We start from the raw sequence: 17229 nt of genomic DNA, 5'->3' as shown, positions 1-17229 counted from the left end.
ATTCCTCTACATCACACCGGGAGGCAGCTATGTATAATAGCTGTTAATGCGAACACAATTCTGACATGATTTGATCGACGGCTTTTTATACGAAAGTCTCCTTATCCATCAGCTTGCCAAGGATAATGATAAAAGATTTAAGGCATTGAATTTTCAACTAAATAGATCCTAAGCCTCACAGAATAAAATCAACTAAGTGTAAGAATACAAGCATTCAGAGAAAAGATGTCATTAATTTATACCAAGATGTAACAAGTTGAATAGGCCCCATGAAATTCCATAAAATCAAAAGTAATTTTCCATATCTTTCAGTTAAATCCTCAAAAGGAAGTGAAGATAAAATGAAGAATGAGTGAGAATTAACTGGTTCTTAGCTTTATATGGTTCAGTGCTTGTATGAAATGCCGTATAACTATTAAGACAATTTGGGGATTGTATTGTTCGAATGAATGGTGTCGAGAAATCCACAAAAAGAGTTTGAAATTGCCATGATGGCACCCAGGTCTTCCATAAGGTTTGGCACAGTATATACACTGCATTATAAGAGAACAGTACTTTTTCTATTTGATAAGTAATAAGCAGTAAAAATGTAATACAGCTGTGCCCAGAAGTGCAGTTAGAGTTAAGGTTTTGTCAGGGTTTCCATAAAAAGTTGCTTCAAGCTAAAACTTGGCACACATGATCTCAACCCCTAGCGATTTTTCTTAATACAAAATTTAATTGAAATTGGTTTGGCTCCTTTGTAGTGGTAATTGGGCAGAAACCCTTCTTTTGAACATTCAAGTAACTTGTCACATTACAGCAAAAATATAGAAGAAAAATGTTCTCTAAAATAAAAAAATATATAAAAGAACAGACTAACTGCTGGTAGCTATGCTCCCCTAATGTACTAGTTGGTAGAGATTTTTCATGGGCATTGGGTACTCTGCTTTTTTTTTGATGGCATTTATTAAGCGCTTACTATGTGCAAAGCACTGTTCTAAGCGCTGGGGAGGTTACAAGGTGATCAGGTTGTCCCGCAGGGGGCTCACAGTCTTAATCCCCATTTTACAGATGAGGGAACTGAGGCCCAGAGAACTTAAGTGACTTGCCCAAAGTCCCACAGCTGACAACTGGCGGAGCCGGGGTTTGAACTCATGACCTCTGACTCCAAAGCCCATGCTCTTTCCACTGAGCCATACTGTTTCTCTGCTTTGTCTCTTTGAGGGAAATTGAGGTACGAAGACAGAGACTATGCGGTTCTGATAACTGTAAATTACTCTTAAACTGGGTGCTGTATCGGATTCTGCAGTTGCCATGGATGGGCTGGGGTTTGTTTTGTTTATTTGATGGCATTTATTAAGTGCTTACTATGTGCAAAGCACTGTTCTAAGTGCTGGGGAGGTTACAAGGTGATCAGGTTGTCCCGCAGGGGGCTCACAGTCTTAATCCCCATTTTACAGATGAGGGAACTGAGGCCCAGAGAAATTAAGCGACTTGCCCAAAGTCACACAGCTGACAACTGGCGGAGCCGGGGTTTGAACTCATGACCTCTGACTCCAAAGCCCATGCTCTTTCCACTGAGCCACACTGCTGCTCTGCTTTGTCTCTTTGAGGGAAATTGAGGTATGAAGACAGAGACTATGCGGTTCTGATAACTGTAAGTTATTCTTAAACTGGGTGCTGTATCGGATTCTGCAGTTGCCATGGATGGGTTGGGGTGACACAGAGCCAAATTGGAATTGGGATCTGGACAGCTATGGGGGTGAAGGGGATGTTCTCGGATGCCATTCACTGGGATGGACCAAACCCAAGTGCCCAGGGGACCATTCCACATGCCACCTGTAAGCCCATTTGCAGTGGGGAGGGGGTGGTCATACCTACCCACTCATTTCCTGTAGCTTCAAAAAAACTTGGCTCCCCCCCAAAATATTTCCACCATATTTCCACTGGCCCCATCATGCTCCTTTAATAAGACACATTATAGTATCTGTTCAATAACATTAAGCGCTTACTATGTGCAAATCACGGTTCTAAGCGCTGGGGAGGTTACAAGCTGATCAGGTTGTCCCATGGGGTGCTCACAGTCTTAATCCCCATTTTACAGATGAGGTAACAGGCACAGAGACGTTAAGTGACTTGCTCAAAGTCACACAGCTGTCAATTGGCAGAGGTGGGATTTGAACCCGTGACCTCTGACTCCAAAGCCCGGGCTCTTTCCACTGAGCCATGCTGCTTCTCTATGTTTACTTTGTGCTGAGTACTGTACTAAGCGCTAGGGTAGATACAAGGTAATCAGGCCAAACATAGTCCCTGTCCCACATGGGGCTTATGATCTAAGAAGGAGGGAGAACAAGCTCTGAATACCCATTTAACAGGTAAGGAAGCTGAGGCACTGAGAAGGCACCTTTAGATTTGCAAGCTCACTGTGGGCAGGGAACGTGTCTACCAGCTTTGTTATAGCGTACTCTCCCAAGCCCTTAGTACAGTGCTCTGCACAGAGTTAGCACTGAATAAAAATGATTGATTGATTGATTGCCCCATTTTCTCTACTGAGAAATGTCACAATTACAGGCACATTGCCAGTACTATATGCCATGCTCCTTGCCGGCATCACTAGAAACGTGGCTCTGGGGAACTTTGAGTTGTCTCAGGGATTGCTAGTTCCAGCTATACTGCAAGGAGAAAAATGACAAGGAAAGCAGCATGGCTTACTGGAAACTGCAGGGGCCTGGGACTCAGAGGACGCGGGTTCTAAATCAGCTCCTCCAATCGGCTACTGTTTGACCTTAGGTCAGTCGCTTAACTTCTTTATGCTTCAATTTCCTCAACTGTAATATTGGGATTCAAAACCTACTTAGTCTGTGAGGTCCAGGAGGGAGGGGGACTGTGTCTGATCTGATTAGGTTGTATCTATCCCAGAACTTAGAACAGTACTTGACACATAGTAGGCGCTTAACAAATACCATAAATAATAATATATAATCAGGGCCAGTACCAAGAACAAAGAACAAAGAATTCCAACTTCCAGAAGCCTACCGCTTGGTAGGTTTCATATTTGTAACATTCTATTCACAGAAAGATCAGACCCTATCTAACAGATAACGTGTCCTTAGTCATTTTACCAAGGCTTTCAGGTGGCACATCCAAAAGCCAAATGAAAGGAAACTCTTTTTCAAATGGTGGGTGGTATGCACATAAAATTAGTTACCACAGAAAGTTGGGCAAGAAGTGACTATCAGTAGGTTTAAGAGGGGTTTGGGAGCACGCCTGGATGAGTGGTCAAGAATGGGAGTCCAGATGGGAAGTTAACAAAGTTATATGCTAACAACCCTAAAAATTAGAAAAGGAGTTAAGGTGAGCATCTATCACATTACTCTTCCAAGTGTTCTGCTGCCATGGACACAGAACACTGGGTAGAGAGGGTTAGATTGTTAGAACTCACTATACAATAGTATTTCTTGAGTAAACAGTAGATATTTTCACAGTGTATTTTGTCCTTTGGTGCAAATTCTGGCATTTGTGAAGGTGTAGCAAATCATCCATTTTAATTCATTTGAATTCTACTGGCTTCTCAAATGAACACAGAATGGCTATTTCTACAACTTCGAGCTCCTCCCAAGATATCGTTTTAAAAAGATATATAAGATTTGTTTCTTCTTATGAACAGAAAACCTTCCATATATCGCTTATAAAACATTACTGAAGACGTACTCCAGAATTTATACTGCCAAACTTGGAAGTGGTAAACAATCGAACAGTCTACATATTTGGAAAGTTTAAGTTCATTCAATCGTATTTATTGAGCACTTACTGTGTGCAGTGCACTGTACTAAGCACTTGAGTTGCATTACACCAAATCACTGGGGGAAGCTTGCTTTTCTTATGGGAGGATAATGCCTTGCTAATTTGCCACATCAATTTCTTACGAGACTATGTGAACTGGGGCTGGTACAGATCCTGTTTAATTCACCACGTTACGATATCCGAAAAGACATTCTTAACGAGGCTTACGTGACATTACCTTTTTTCTCTGTTTTATCTGAAACTTTTCCTCCAATTGGGGAGTAAGTGGTATCCACGGCCTCGGCCCCTCGATTCCCCTTGCTAAGTCCATTTTCATACAGCTCTCCTTCAACAGGTTGCAGCTGCCAGGTTAGGCCAAATAAATGTACTGCTGCAAAGAAACAAGCCACACATTAACTTATTCCGAGCCTTGTAAACAGGTGGAAAAGAGGAAAAAAAAACTCTCCTGGAGGTTCTTGACATTTTCACCAGCACTTTTCTGCTCTTTTACACCACCAGTAGTATTTATTGAGCCCTTACTATGTGCAGAGCACTGTACCAAGCATTTGGGAGAGTACGATACAGCAGAATTAGCAGACACCTCCATGACCATAATAATGATCTTAGTCTAGAGGAGGAAACATTCATTCATTCATTCATATTTATTGAGTGCTTACTGTGTGCAGAGCACTGTACTAAGCACTTGGGAAGCACAAGTTGGCAACATATAGAGACGGTCCCTACCCAACAACGGGCTCACAGTCTAGAAGGGGGAGACAGACAACAAAACAAAACATGTGGACAGGTGTCAAGTCATCAGAATAAAATAGAAATAAAGCTAGATGCAGACATTAATAAAACTGTATAATTGTACACAAGTGCTGTGGGGTTGAGGGTAGGGCAAATAGCAAATGCCCAGATGTCACCATCACTACCATTTCTCTCCTTTGCAATCCTGTACGAATCTCCAATTTCTAACCCAAGAGTATATGTCAGTCAGTCAATTGTATTTATCGTGGCTTTATCGTGTATTTATCGTGGCTCCACTACATTTATGCTACATGACCCTGGGCAAGTCACCTGCCCAAGGTAGATGGGCAACTACTGGAGTTTTCCGAGGAGTGGGGGTGATAAATCCTGAACGTTTTTTTGCAGAAAAATGATCCGGGCATCAGAGTGAAGTATTAACTGGAGTGGGGAGAGACAGGAGGCTGGGAGGTCAGCGAGGTGGTTGGTGCAGTAATCCAGGTGGAATAGGATAAATGATTGTATTAACGTGGAAGCAGTTTGGTTGGAGAGGAAAGGGCAGATTTTAGCTAGGTTGTGAAGATGGGACCAACAGGATTTAGTGATGGATTGAATATGTGGGTAGAATGACAGGGAAGAGTCAAGGATAACACCAAGATTAAGAGCTTGTGAGAGAGAGAGACAGGATGGCGGTGCCGTCTTCAGTGATGGGAAAGTCAGGGGGAGGACAGAGTTTGGGTGGGAAGATAAGGAGCTCTGTTTTAGACAAGCTAAGTTTGAGGTGACGAGAGGACATCCAAGTAGAGATACCTTGAAGGGAGGAGGAGATGTGAGGCTGGAGAGAGGGAGAGAGATCAAGGTTGAAGATGAAGATTTGAGTACTATCCACATAGTTGGAGCCATAGGAGAGAATTAATTCTTCAAGGGAGTGTGTGTAAATGGAGAATAGAAGGGGATCCAGAATTGAAGCCTGAGAGCCCCCCCCACCTACATTTAGGGGATGGGAGGCAGAGGAGGAGCCATGAAGGAGACTGAGAAGAAATAACCGGAGAGATACAAACTAGAGAAAACAGACTGTAAGCTCTTTGCGGGCAGGGAATGTGTGTGCTCATTCTGTCATATTGTACTCTCTGCAGGTCTTAGTAAAATGTTCTGCTCATAGCCCAGCCCGCACCCTCCGCTCCTCTGCCGCTAATCTCCTCACCGTGCCTCGTTCTCGCCTGTCCCGCCATCGACCCCCGGCCCACGTCCTCCCCCTGGCTTGGAATGCCCTCCCTCCACACATCCACCAAGCTAGCTCTCTTCCTCCCTTCAAGGCCCTACTGAGAGCTCACCTCCTCCAGGAGGCCTTCTCAGACTGAGCCCCCTCTTTCCTCTCCCCCTTCTCCCCATCCCCATCCCCCCTGCCTTACCTCCTTCCCCTCCCCACAGCACCTGTATATATGTATATATGTTTGTACGAATTTATTACTCTATTTATTTTATTTGTGAATATTTATTCTATTTATTTTATTTTGTTTTGTTCGCTGTCTCCCCCTTCGAGACTGTGAGCCCACTGTTGGGTAGGGACCGTCTCTATACGTTGCCAACTTGTACTTCCCAAGCGCTTAGTACAGTGCTCTTCACACAGTAAGCGCTCAATACATACGATTGAATGAATGAATGAATGAACCAGGACAGGACAGAGTCAGTTGGATAGCATTTCTGGGGGAAGGGGGTGGTCCATAGTGTCAAAGGCAGCTGAGAAGTCAAGGAGGATTAGGATGTATAGTTTCAATTCCAAATGTCTACTTTTGGCTGGAACTTCTAATCTCCTACCTATTGAATTTACAAGAATTGTTAAACATGAACAAAATTTGATTTTTTGGTTTTATTTCCACCCTCTAACACTCCTCTGGTGATATGGCACAGCCCAAATGTGCGTGGCACTATGAATTGGGTAGAAAAATCAAATTTCTTGAATAAAGTCACAAAGTAGATAATTAGCCCCTGAAGAATTGGCCGTGTTACCTGTGGGAATGGGAAGAATCTTCGTGCTATATTTCTAAATCGTAATCTGTCAGGGCATTTGAAATCCATGACAACATCTGCACAGAGTGTGTGTGTCTCTCCCGATAGATAATTCAGATTGCAAATGGCTGTCCCAACCACTTTTTCAAAGGCCCTATGGTGCTGACCTCCACAAATTCTATAATTTGTCCTTATTATTTTATCCAATTGCAAAGTGCTAAAAACACAAAACTGCAACCATAAATCCATCATAAACCACCGGCAACAAATGAATTTTCCAGCTGTCTCTGGTTGCCGTCATCATTAAATCTCCTAATCGTGAGATTTACTCCCCAGCAGGGCTGACTAAAAATCAGTGTTTTTTGGCCTGGCAGTTTCTCCTATCATATGCATCCAGTTTTCATGTCATTTCAGCTGAATTTTTCATCAGAATATTTGGATTTTTTAATGTTAATTACATTTGTTAAACTCTTACTATGTGCCAGGCCCCAAACTAACCACTGGGATAGATGCAAGCTAATCATGTTGGACACAGTCCATATCCCACATGGCACTCACAGTCTTAAACCCCATTTTACAGATGAAGTAACTGAGCCATGGAGAAGATAAGAGACTTATCCAAAGTCACACAGTGGACAGGTGGCATAGCTGGGATTAGGCCTGAGCTCTTTCCACTAGACTGTCTTGTGTAGGGTCGATTTTATTTAATAACCGGTAAAAATTCTTGAAGTTGGAGTCTCAAAAGAGGAAAATATAGTCACTTGTGATCACCCACAGAGTGGGATCATTGGGAAACCAGCTTTTGTGAAATCCTCTGAATCCTGCTTTGGGCTGCTGTGAAAGCATGGAAGGGGGAAATCAAGTCGAAAGCGTCTGTGCCGAAAAAGTAAGTCCCAAAGTTTCCAGAGAGCAAGGGCCAGGCTACAACAATGATTCCGTTTCTTCAGTTACATCTGTCTTGCTGTATAAAAATTTATCTCAGGGTTTGGGATATTTAAATAAAATGCCTGCCATAACTATCAAATACCAAAATCGCTAGTTTCAATATTTTAAAATAAATTCCACACCGTCAGAGTTTACCACAAACACCCAGTATTCTGTGGCCTTCTTTTTCCATCATGAAAAAGGCAGGGCGGGAGTTTGGCTAGCTGTGGAAGTTCAAATGACCGAGGTACATAAATCCGGGTTTATGTATCTCACAAAATTTTCAGTCAGTCAGTCATCTCATTTATTGAGTGCTTTCTGTGTGCAGACCTCTGTAGTAAGCTCTTGGAAGAGTACGCTATAACGATAAACAATATTCCGATTTGAATAATGTTAGGAGGTAACTAATAAACATATTTTAAGTATGATATGCTAGACGGATCATTTTTGATTCTGAATCAATTCTCGTGGCAGGAGATTATAAGTGTTTTCTAGAGATTCGGTTGTTTTATATTATTATGATTTTTCATCAGCCATTTTTTAGCAGTGCATGAGCACAGCTTGCTTCAGGCTAAGGAAATGCTGCTTCAGCTGTAGCTTTTGTAGCTTAGGCCTGAGCTTGGCAAAGCAAGGGAACTGCTTGTGTGTTGGACAGTCTGTTTTCTTCCTGAAAAAATCAAGTGCATAATAGAGATGATGGCCTCTGGTAGCCTTAGGCTGTAGATTGGGATATCCGTGGAAAATTCAAGAGCTTAGTACAGTGTTCTGCACACAGTAAGCGCTCAATAAATACGACTGAATGAATGAAAATACAAACTAGATAGGTTATCATGCGGGATAAGGTGCAAAGCTTGATGCTTCAGCAAAAAAGAACAGCACAGAGAAAAGAAATTCTACTCAAATTATGTTAAGTGACTGCTGTCATTACAGAAACCAGGTTATCTTTCGATCTTAAAATAAATCCAATTTTCATTACATTACACATCAAACTGATACACGAGTGAACCGTAGCACTCAGGTAAATTACTTTCAGATTTCAGCATTATTTTAGTAATAACCAGATTACACGCAGGAGGGAAAACCCATTAACTCTCAAGGAAGTGCTTTTCAAGAACTAACTTACGGAAATAATACATGTTTATTTATTACATCTCACTTGCACTCAGTGCTTTCAATTATGTTCTGAGCGATCTATGAGTTTCTACTAAGAACCTCTATAATCTTTGTGTTTATACTACATCACACAGAGATTGATACTTGAAATATTTTCTTAACCAATTTATTGGCTTTGAAATCTCTTCCCCAAATCTCTGCAAGGCTAAATTCCAGAGTACTCCAGGATGCCAGTGTGTCAAATCATACTAAGCACCTCAATGGGTTTCACTAATTTAAGAAACAAAGGAGCTTTTCTGCTTGGGTAATTTCACATAACAAATTTTGCTTGTCTGACATGGTAAAAATAGAAAACTAAATGCCTGCTGGAGGGAGGAGGAGCAGGTAATCTTTTCCACTGCTGCAAATGTTTGGCTGGGTGCCCGATTCTGCCGTCCCTGTAGAATCATCATCAACACCATTTCCCCTCTTACTCTGGGATGCCCAATTTGATCAAATAAGAATGACAGAAAACAATTTCATTGACAATAAGCTATATATCTATTTTAATAATTATGGTGCCTTTAAGTTTTTCCATTACAGGGATGTTTGATGGCAGTATTTTCTAAAGAACAAAATGTACTTTCTGTATTTCATCACAGCTTGGTTAGGGTGCCTGTATTTGTGAAAGGACAGTGAGTGAGACTAAGCCCCCCACCCCAGCTTTCTAAGCCCCCCTTTTCCTCCCAGACTAAGCCCCCCTTTTCCTCTGTTCCCCTTCCCCTCCCCATTGCCCCAACCTGCTCTCTTGGCTGTACCCCCACTCCCGCCCCACAGCAACTGCGTATATATGTACATATTTATAATTCTATTTGTTTTTATTAATGATGTACATAGATCCACAATTCTATTTATAATGATGCTACTGATGTCTGTTTACTTGTTTTGATGTCTGTCTCTCCCATTCTAGACCGTGAGCCCATTGTGGGCAGGGATTGTCTCTAATTGTTGCCGAATTGTACTTCCCAAGTGCTTAGTACAGTGCTCTGCACACAGTAAGTGCTCAACAAATATGACTGAATGAATAAATGAATGCAGTTGAATAACTGTATCACCCACCTTTTCCCTATCTGATTGTTATGTTTTCATCTCATGACTAATAGAAATATGCCATGATATATTCTGTTTAACATGTCTTTTGTTAAGGAGTGTGCATTCATTCATTCATTCAATTGTACTTATTGAGCGCTTACTGTTTGCAGAGCACTGTACTAAGCGCTTGGGAAATTCAAGTTGGCAACATAAAGAGCTGGTCCCTACCCAACAGCGGGTTCACAGTCTAGATTGTGGAATCAGGGTTAGGAAAATCTAAATAATATTCCAATTGATACAACAGGAAAAAATAGCAACATCAATCAAAGATTAACAGGTTCTTTTTTAATTCACTTTTTTCAACAACTTTTACTCTATTCTGGATTTTCCTAATTAGTCTCCATTTTTCTTAAACATACTTTTCTTTATGTTTCTTATATTCCTTCATGTTTCTTTACTCATGGAGTGAAATTATTCTTAATGGAAAATGCAAGTATCAAAAAACATATTTTTTTTTTCCCCCAAACTAGACTTCACCAGTGCTTAACTACTAAAGCTCTGAAAACCTTTGCAAATTGCAAACTTCCAGGGCTGGTAAAGAGGAAGAGTTTGACCCAGTAAGCAACCATTCATCTAATCAATCTATCAGTTAGTGGTATTTATTGAACATTTACTTTGTGTAGAGCACTGAACTAAGTGCTCAACAGTGCTTGGCACATAGTAAGTGCTTAACAAATGCCATCATTATTATTACAACAGAGTTGGTAAACACACCTCCTGCCCACAAGGAGCATACAGTCTAGAGGGGGAGACCTGTAAAGAAGTTTCAGGTAAGTACATAAGTACAGTGGGGCTGCGATGAAAATCAAGGGCCCAAAGGGTACAAATTCAAGTCCATACGTGGCACAGAAGGGAGAGGGAGTCATGGGTGGGGAGGGGGAGGGAAGGAGGGCTTAAATGGGAAAAGCCTCCTGGAAGAGTTCATTCATTCATTCAATCGTATTAATTGAGCGTTTACTGTGTGCAGAGCACTGTACTAAGCACTTGGGAAGTACAAGTTGGGAACATATAGAGACGGTCCCTACCCAACAACGGGCTCACAGTCTAGAAGTTGTAGTAAGGCTCTGAAGGTGTGAAAAGTGATGGTCTGACCAATATGGACCTAAGTGCTATGGGGCTGAGGGTGGGGTGAATAAAGGGCACAAATCCAAGTGTAAGGTTGATACTAATAATAATAATAATGATGGCATTTATTAAGCGCTTACTATGTGCAAAGCACTGTTCTAAGCGCTGGGGGATACAAGGTAATGAGGTTGTCCCATGTGGGGCTCACAGTCTTCATCCCCATTTTACAGATGAGGGAACTGAGGCCCAGAGAAGTGAAGTGACTTGCCCAAAGTCACACAGCTGACAAGTGGTGGAGCTGGGATTTGAACCCATGACCTCTGACTCCAAAGCCTGTGCTCTTTCCCACTGAGTCACGCTGCTTCTGATATAGGAGAGAGAGGGAGTAGGGTGAATGTGGGCTTGGCTGAGTAAGCATTCTTTGTGGAGATACAAGGTGGAGAGGTATTTTAATAAGGTTTCAAGAGTGGGGAGAATGATGGTCTGTCAGATATGAAGGGGGAAGGAGTTCTGCACCAGAGACGGGATGTGGGTAAGGGGACAGTGGCAAGATAGATGAGACTGAGATACAGTGAGTAGGTTGGCCTTAGAAGAACAAAGTGACAGTGCTGATTTGTAGTAGGAAATCAACAAGGTGAGATAAGAGGGGGAATGCTGATTGAGTGCTTTAAAGTCAATTCATTCATTCGTGTTTATTGAGGGCTTACTGTGGGCCAAGTACTGTACTAACCGCTTGGAACAGTAAAATATAACAAAGACACATTCTGCCCACAGTGAATTCACAGTCTAGGAGATGGCAAGGAGTTTCTGTGTGCTGTGGTGGTGGATGGGTAACCCACTGGGGGTTCTTGAGGAGTGGGGAAATGTGGACTGGAGTGGACAGAGAGAGGAGGCAGATGCAACAAAGTGGAATAGTTTAAATGCTTGGATCAGCATAGTAGCCACTTGAATGGCGGGGAAAGAGCAAATTTTAAAAAGGTTGTGAAGGTGGGAGCTACAGGATTTGGTTACAGATTGAATATGTGGGTTGAATGAGAGTGATGAGTTAAGGATAAGGCCGAAGATATTGGCCTGTGAGACAGGGAAGATGGTGATGGTGGTGTTGTCTACAGTGATGGGTAAGTCAGATGGAGCACAGGATTTGGGTAGGAAGGTGAGGAGTTCTGTTTGCCATATTAAGTTTGAGATGTTTGAAAGTAGAGATGCCCTGAAGACAGCAGGAAATACAAGAATGCAGAGAAGTTGATAGGTCAGGGCTGGAGATGTAGATTTGGGAATCATCCACAGAGATGGTACGTGAAGCCATGGAAGGAAATGAGTTCTCCAAGGGAGTGGGTGTAGATGGAAAATAGAAGGGGACCAAAGATGGAGCCCTGAGAAACTCCTATAGTAAGAGGATGGGAGGCAGAGGAAGAGCTTGTAAAAGAAAATGGGAAATAGCAGCCAGAGACAAAGGAGGAGAACCAGGAGAGAACAGTGTCAGTGAAGCCAAGGTTAGATAAGGGGCTGATAGGAATCAGACCAAGAAACAAACAAGGGTTAGGGGGAGACACAGGGAGGAAGACTGCAAAGGACAATTTGGAGGGCTTAATGGAAGGGAGGCAGGCACAGGTCACCAAGGCTGTTTGTGCTGCTTCCATCCCTATTTGCTGAATTATTTTCTCTTCTCAAAAGGCTTTCAACTTCCAGCTCTGTATGGCTGAGCTAATAACCTGACCTATTTCACCAATTACACAGCCTGAATTTTGCTGAAGCTGAAAAATGGCGCAATTCACGTTTGCTTTTGCAGAGATTTTTTGTGCTTTTTTTTCTAGTTCACGCCACCTCTCCCTATCACCTATTCCCCTTAATTTTGACGCTGCTGTTTAAAGAGCCCAGTAGGATTCGTTTCTCCACATGACACTACCTTTGGGTGTTTTCCTTCTGAATCAACAGCAGAACAACTTACACTTCGGCTTCCTGGATAGAGTTTAATATCCGGGCTTCATTCCTTCTTTACCAAACGTGATAGAGGAGAGGACTGGGAGATGGGAGGGAAAATGTTTACATCCCTGATTAATTCTGGAAATTTCAGTCTCAATACAAATACTCCAACAAGAGTTGTGGTCCCTGGATGCCACAAACTAGACAGTGAGCTCTCTGTGGGCAGGGTTTGTCTTTGTTGCTGAACTATACTTTCCAAGCACTTAGTACAGTGCTCTGCACACAGTAAGCGCTTAAAAAATGATTTACAATGAATTTTGAGGTCCCTTTCTGAAGAGCACGCGTCTAGGAGGCATAGGGCTTGGGTTCTAGTCTGAATCCACTACCTGCCGGCTGTGTGACCTTGGACAGGTCATTTCACTTGTCTGTGCCTCTGTTTCCTCATCTGTAAAATGGGGATTCAATACCCATTCTCCTTTCCCTTCAAACTGTGAGGCCTTGCAGGAGATGGGCTGGGTCCAATCTGATTGCTGTGCATCAACCCTAGTATTCAGTTCAGTGCCTGCTACATAGTAAGCACCTAAATACCACGATTATTTTCATTATTATAATCATTATAATAATAGGTCACACTCCTAACACCTATGACTCCCACACCAAAGGAAGCCACTTGTCTGCTATGCGACCTTGGGCATGTCACTTCCCTGTGCCTCAGTTACCTCATCTGTAAAATGGGGATTAAGGTTAAGACTGTGAGCCCCATGTAGAACATGGATTGTGTCCAACCTGATTACACTGTACCTACCACTGTTCTTAGAACAGTGCCTGCCACAAAGTCAGCACCATTAAAAAACACACACACACAAAAACCAATAAACGACTGTTCTGAATACTGTTCTGAATGCAGTATTATAAAGCAGCCCCTAAAAGGTTGCAGTTTCAGTTCATGAAATTAAACTGAGAAATCCCTCAAGGAAACTCCAAAATGATCATTTCTGGATGAGTAATTTATTTTGTTAATGATGTGCATCTAGCTGTATCTCTGTTTATTCTGATGACTTGACACCTGTCCACATGTTTTGTTTTATTGTCTGCCTCCCCCTTCTAGACTGTGCGCCCGCTGTTGGGTAGGGACCGTCTCTATATGTTGCCAACTTGTACTTGCCAAGCGCTTAGTACAGTGCTCTGCACACAGTAAGCGCTCAATAAATACAATTGAATGAATGAATGAGTATCCATTCCAGCATCCAAAATGACAACAGCATTAAGTTCATCACTGCTGGTGATGAGGGACAAACACAGACTCTGTACTGATGGCTTATGCTAAAATTTCCTATTTCTTTTGAAAGGTACTTATGGTCACACATATTGGAAGAATCTGAGGTTCCACATGCATTTGTCATTAGTACATAGATTTTTTCCCCCCCCAGCATTAGAGATTCATATAAACCTAATGCTTGGTGGTACAGAGCCTTGCATATACTTAAAACAGATTTAAGATTTCTTCAAAGGAGTTTGAAGGTTGTCTGAAGCTTACCTGGTTTCGCTCAGTATTAAAAAGAGGCTTAAAAATGCCTTAAGTCCTTCTAAGGGATCAGGGTAGGAGATTTAGAATAAGGACACACAGTAGAGTCTCGGATAGCCCTTTCCATGTGGCTTAAAAGCAGAATTTACACCTTCTTTGTATTAAGTCCACCACATCTCTAAGTTATCCCTGTTGATAGTGCTCCTCTGAAATTCAAATGTATGAATTTAAAAGGGAAAACAACTTCTTACTGGCCACCTTCAAAATACAAATCAAGGCACCATTCCTAATTTCCATTTAAAGCCGCATTTTATCATCTCTCCAGTTCCTACTGACTAAAGAATTTTTATTGTCTGACGTTTGTCCCCAAAACTGGCTGCTGTCTCTACGACTCAGATATTTGAGAGGGCAAGCGTTCAATAAACAAATACGATTTATAAACATACCTACAAACACACCCATTCTTCTCTGGGCACTATTCATATAAATTCTTGTTTATATCACCATAGATCTTTATAAGAAGAAATACCTTTCTGCTGAATGGAATAACCATATGCAAAATGCTACCTCATGTTCCCAAGACTACTGAGCCTCTTCACAACTTCCATGTTTTATAATTTCTATCCTTTTGAACTTCTTTATATTCCTGCTCTAAAGGATTTGATTTTCCTTTATAATGAGTTTTTGTTCCCAATACCATCTTACTAAGGACAAATAAACAAGTAGGAGGCAAACAGTTCAAAATTCCAGGCCCACAGGATTTAATTTAACCTCCTAAAGCTATCTCCAGCAAATAAGAACCGAAGGACCCACGCCTGGGGGTTATTGAGGATTTGGATTTTGATGGGTCTGAAGACAGCGTATGTTTTAACACAACAAAGAAAGGATGGACTTGGACAGAATGCTTCAATATTGTCATTTGTGTTGGTATATCAGACTAGTACTTCCTCTGATAGGAACAATTTAAATTATGTATTTAAATTATATCCAAACGTACCTTTAAAGATAAAAATATATACCTTATATGTATTTAAATTATATATTTTAAATTATTTGTTTATTTATTTAATGGTATTTATTAAGCATTCACTAAGTGTCAGGCACTGTAGTACTAATAATTATAATAATGACAGCATTTGTTAAGCGCTTACTATGTGCCAAGCTCTATTCTAAGCGCCGGGGTAGATACAAGGTAATCAGGTTGTCCCACGTGTGACTCACAGTGTTAATCCCCATTTTACAGATGAGGTAACTGAGGCACAGGGAAGTCAAATGACTTGGCCAAAGTCACACAGCTGATCAGTGGCGGAGCTGGGAATAGAACCCACGACCTCTGACTCCTGAAACCATGCTCTTTCCACTAAGCCACGTTAAATGCTGGGGTAATACAAAGTAATCAGGTTGGACACCGTCCACGTCCCAATGGGGCTCAAAGTATTAAACCCCATTTTAGCAATAAGGTAGAACAGTGCTTGGCACATAGTAAGTGCTTAACAAATACCATCATTATTATAAGGCAACTGAGGCAGAGAGAAGTTAAATGACTTACCCAAGGTCACACAGCAGACAAGAGGTAGAGCTGGGGTTAGAACACAAGAAGCCTAGTGGGTAAAGCATGGGCTTGGGAGTCAGAAAGCCCCACCATTTAGCGTGACTTAATGGAAAGAGCACGGTCCTGGAGTCAGAGGTCGTGGGTTCTATTCCCAATTCTGCCACTGATCAGCTGTGTGAATTTGGCCAAGTCATTTGACTTCTCTGTGCCTCAGTTACCTCATCTGTAAAATGGGGATTATGACTGTGAGTGCCAGATGGGACAACCTGATTACCTTGTATCTACCCCAGAGCTTAGAGCAGTGCTTGGCACATAGTAAGCGCTTAACAAATGCCATCATTATTATTATCATTAGTACTACAATGCCTGCTTCTTTAGTAGCCATATTAATGTATGTCTCCTCCTCTAGACTGTAAGCTTGTTATAGGCAAGGAACGTGTCAGCCAAATCTCTTCTATTATACTCTCCCAAGTGCTTAGTATAGTGCTCTGTCCATAGTAAGTGCTCAATAAATACCACTGATTGATTGATTGGGACATCTTGGTAAGGTGAAGCACCTGTGTATAAAGAAGCCCCTGAAGCAATTTTTGAAACATATTTGTTAAAGCGCTTACTGTGTGCCAGGGACTATACTTAGCACTGGGGTAGATAAAAGTTTGTCAGGTTGGACACAGTCCCTTTCCCTCATAGGGCTCACCGTCTTAATCCCCATTTTAGAGATGAGGTAAATGAGGCACAGAGAAGTGAAATGACTTGCTCAGGGTCACATGGCAGACAAGTGATAGATCTGGAATTGGTCCCTAAGACCTTCTGACTCCCAAGCTCATACTCTATCTCTTAGGTCATACTGTTTCTCTGAACATAGTTTACATATCCTGTTATTTAAGCACTGCCTCATACATACTGCCTTTTCCTTCATCCTCCAATTTGTCTTCCCAACTAGACTGCAACCCCATCTATTTCAAAGTCTCCATTTTTTTGTTTTCCAACTTTACCCAATTGTTTCTAATTTGCAAATGGGCTGCATCCCCTTTGATTATTTTCTTCACAGCTAGTACAGAATTCCTAACCCACATCTGGGAAAACTTTCTGGCCTCTCCTTGTGTAACTAGTGTCTTTCCTTTGCATTTTCTCCGTTTTTTCTTCCATATGAAAATGTAGACCTCTACTTTTTAATATTATTTTCATTTAATGCTGTAATTTAATTAGCTAATGCTGCAGTGTATTTTGGGATGCAGCTTGCCCACAAGACATTATCTGGTATATCGACCGCGATTCATATCTATGTTTAATTAAAATTAAAATTAGAGAATCTTGGTTTCTTAATGAACAAATCACAGAATGAAATTAAGAATCTCATCTAACGGTATAAATAGGAGGTCGGAAATTTGCCTCGATATGTTTGCTTGCTTGTTTGTTTTTTTTCTCCACTCCAGGGTAGTTTGTGGCAACTCTCCCCTTAACTTTTATCGGG

General features: G+C 41.6%; 1 protein-coding gene across 2 annotated transcripts in view; it reads right to left on the bottom strand.

The window, feature by feature from the left end:
* The window catches only part of TENM1 (teneurin transmembrane protein 1), an 849492-nt gene that overhangs the window by 260013 nt on the left and 572250 nt on the right, over window positions 1–17229 (bottom strand). For both annotated transcript variants that reach the window (XM_038747613.1, XM_038747612.1), the window contains exon 6: window positions 4004–4156. In XM_038747613.1, coding sequence (XP_038603541.1) covers window positions 4004–4156 — 153 coding nt within the window. The remainder of the gene's footprint in view (window positions 1–4003; window positions 4157–17229) is intronic.

The sequence above is a fragment of the Tachyglossus aculeatus genome, chromosome 6 (assembly GCF_015852505.1).
Source record: "Tachyglossus aculeatus isolate mTacAcu1 chromosome 6, mTacAcu1.pri, whole genome shotgun sequence".
Lineage (NCBI taxonomy): Eukaryota > Metazoa > Chordata > Mammalia > Monotremata > Tachyglossidae > Tachyglossus > Tachyglossus aculeatus.
Note: the sequence above shows the minus strand (reverse complement) of the source record. Positions and strands in the feature narration are given on the sequence as shown.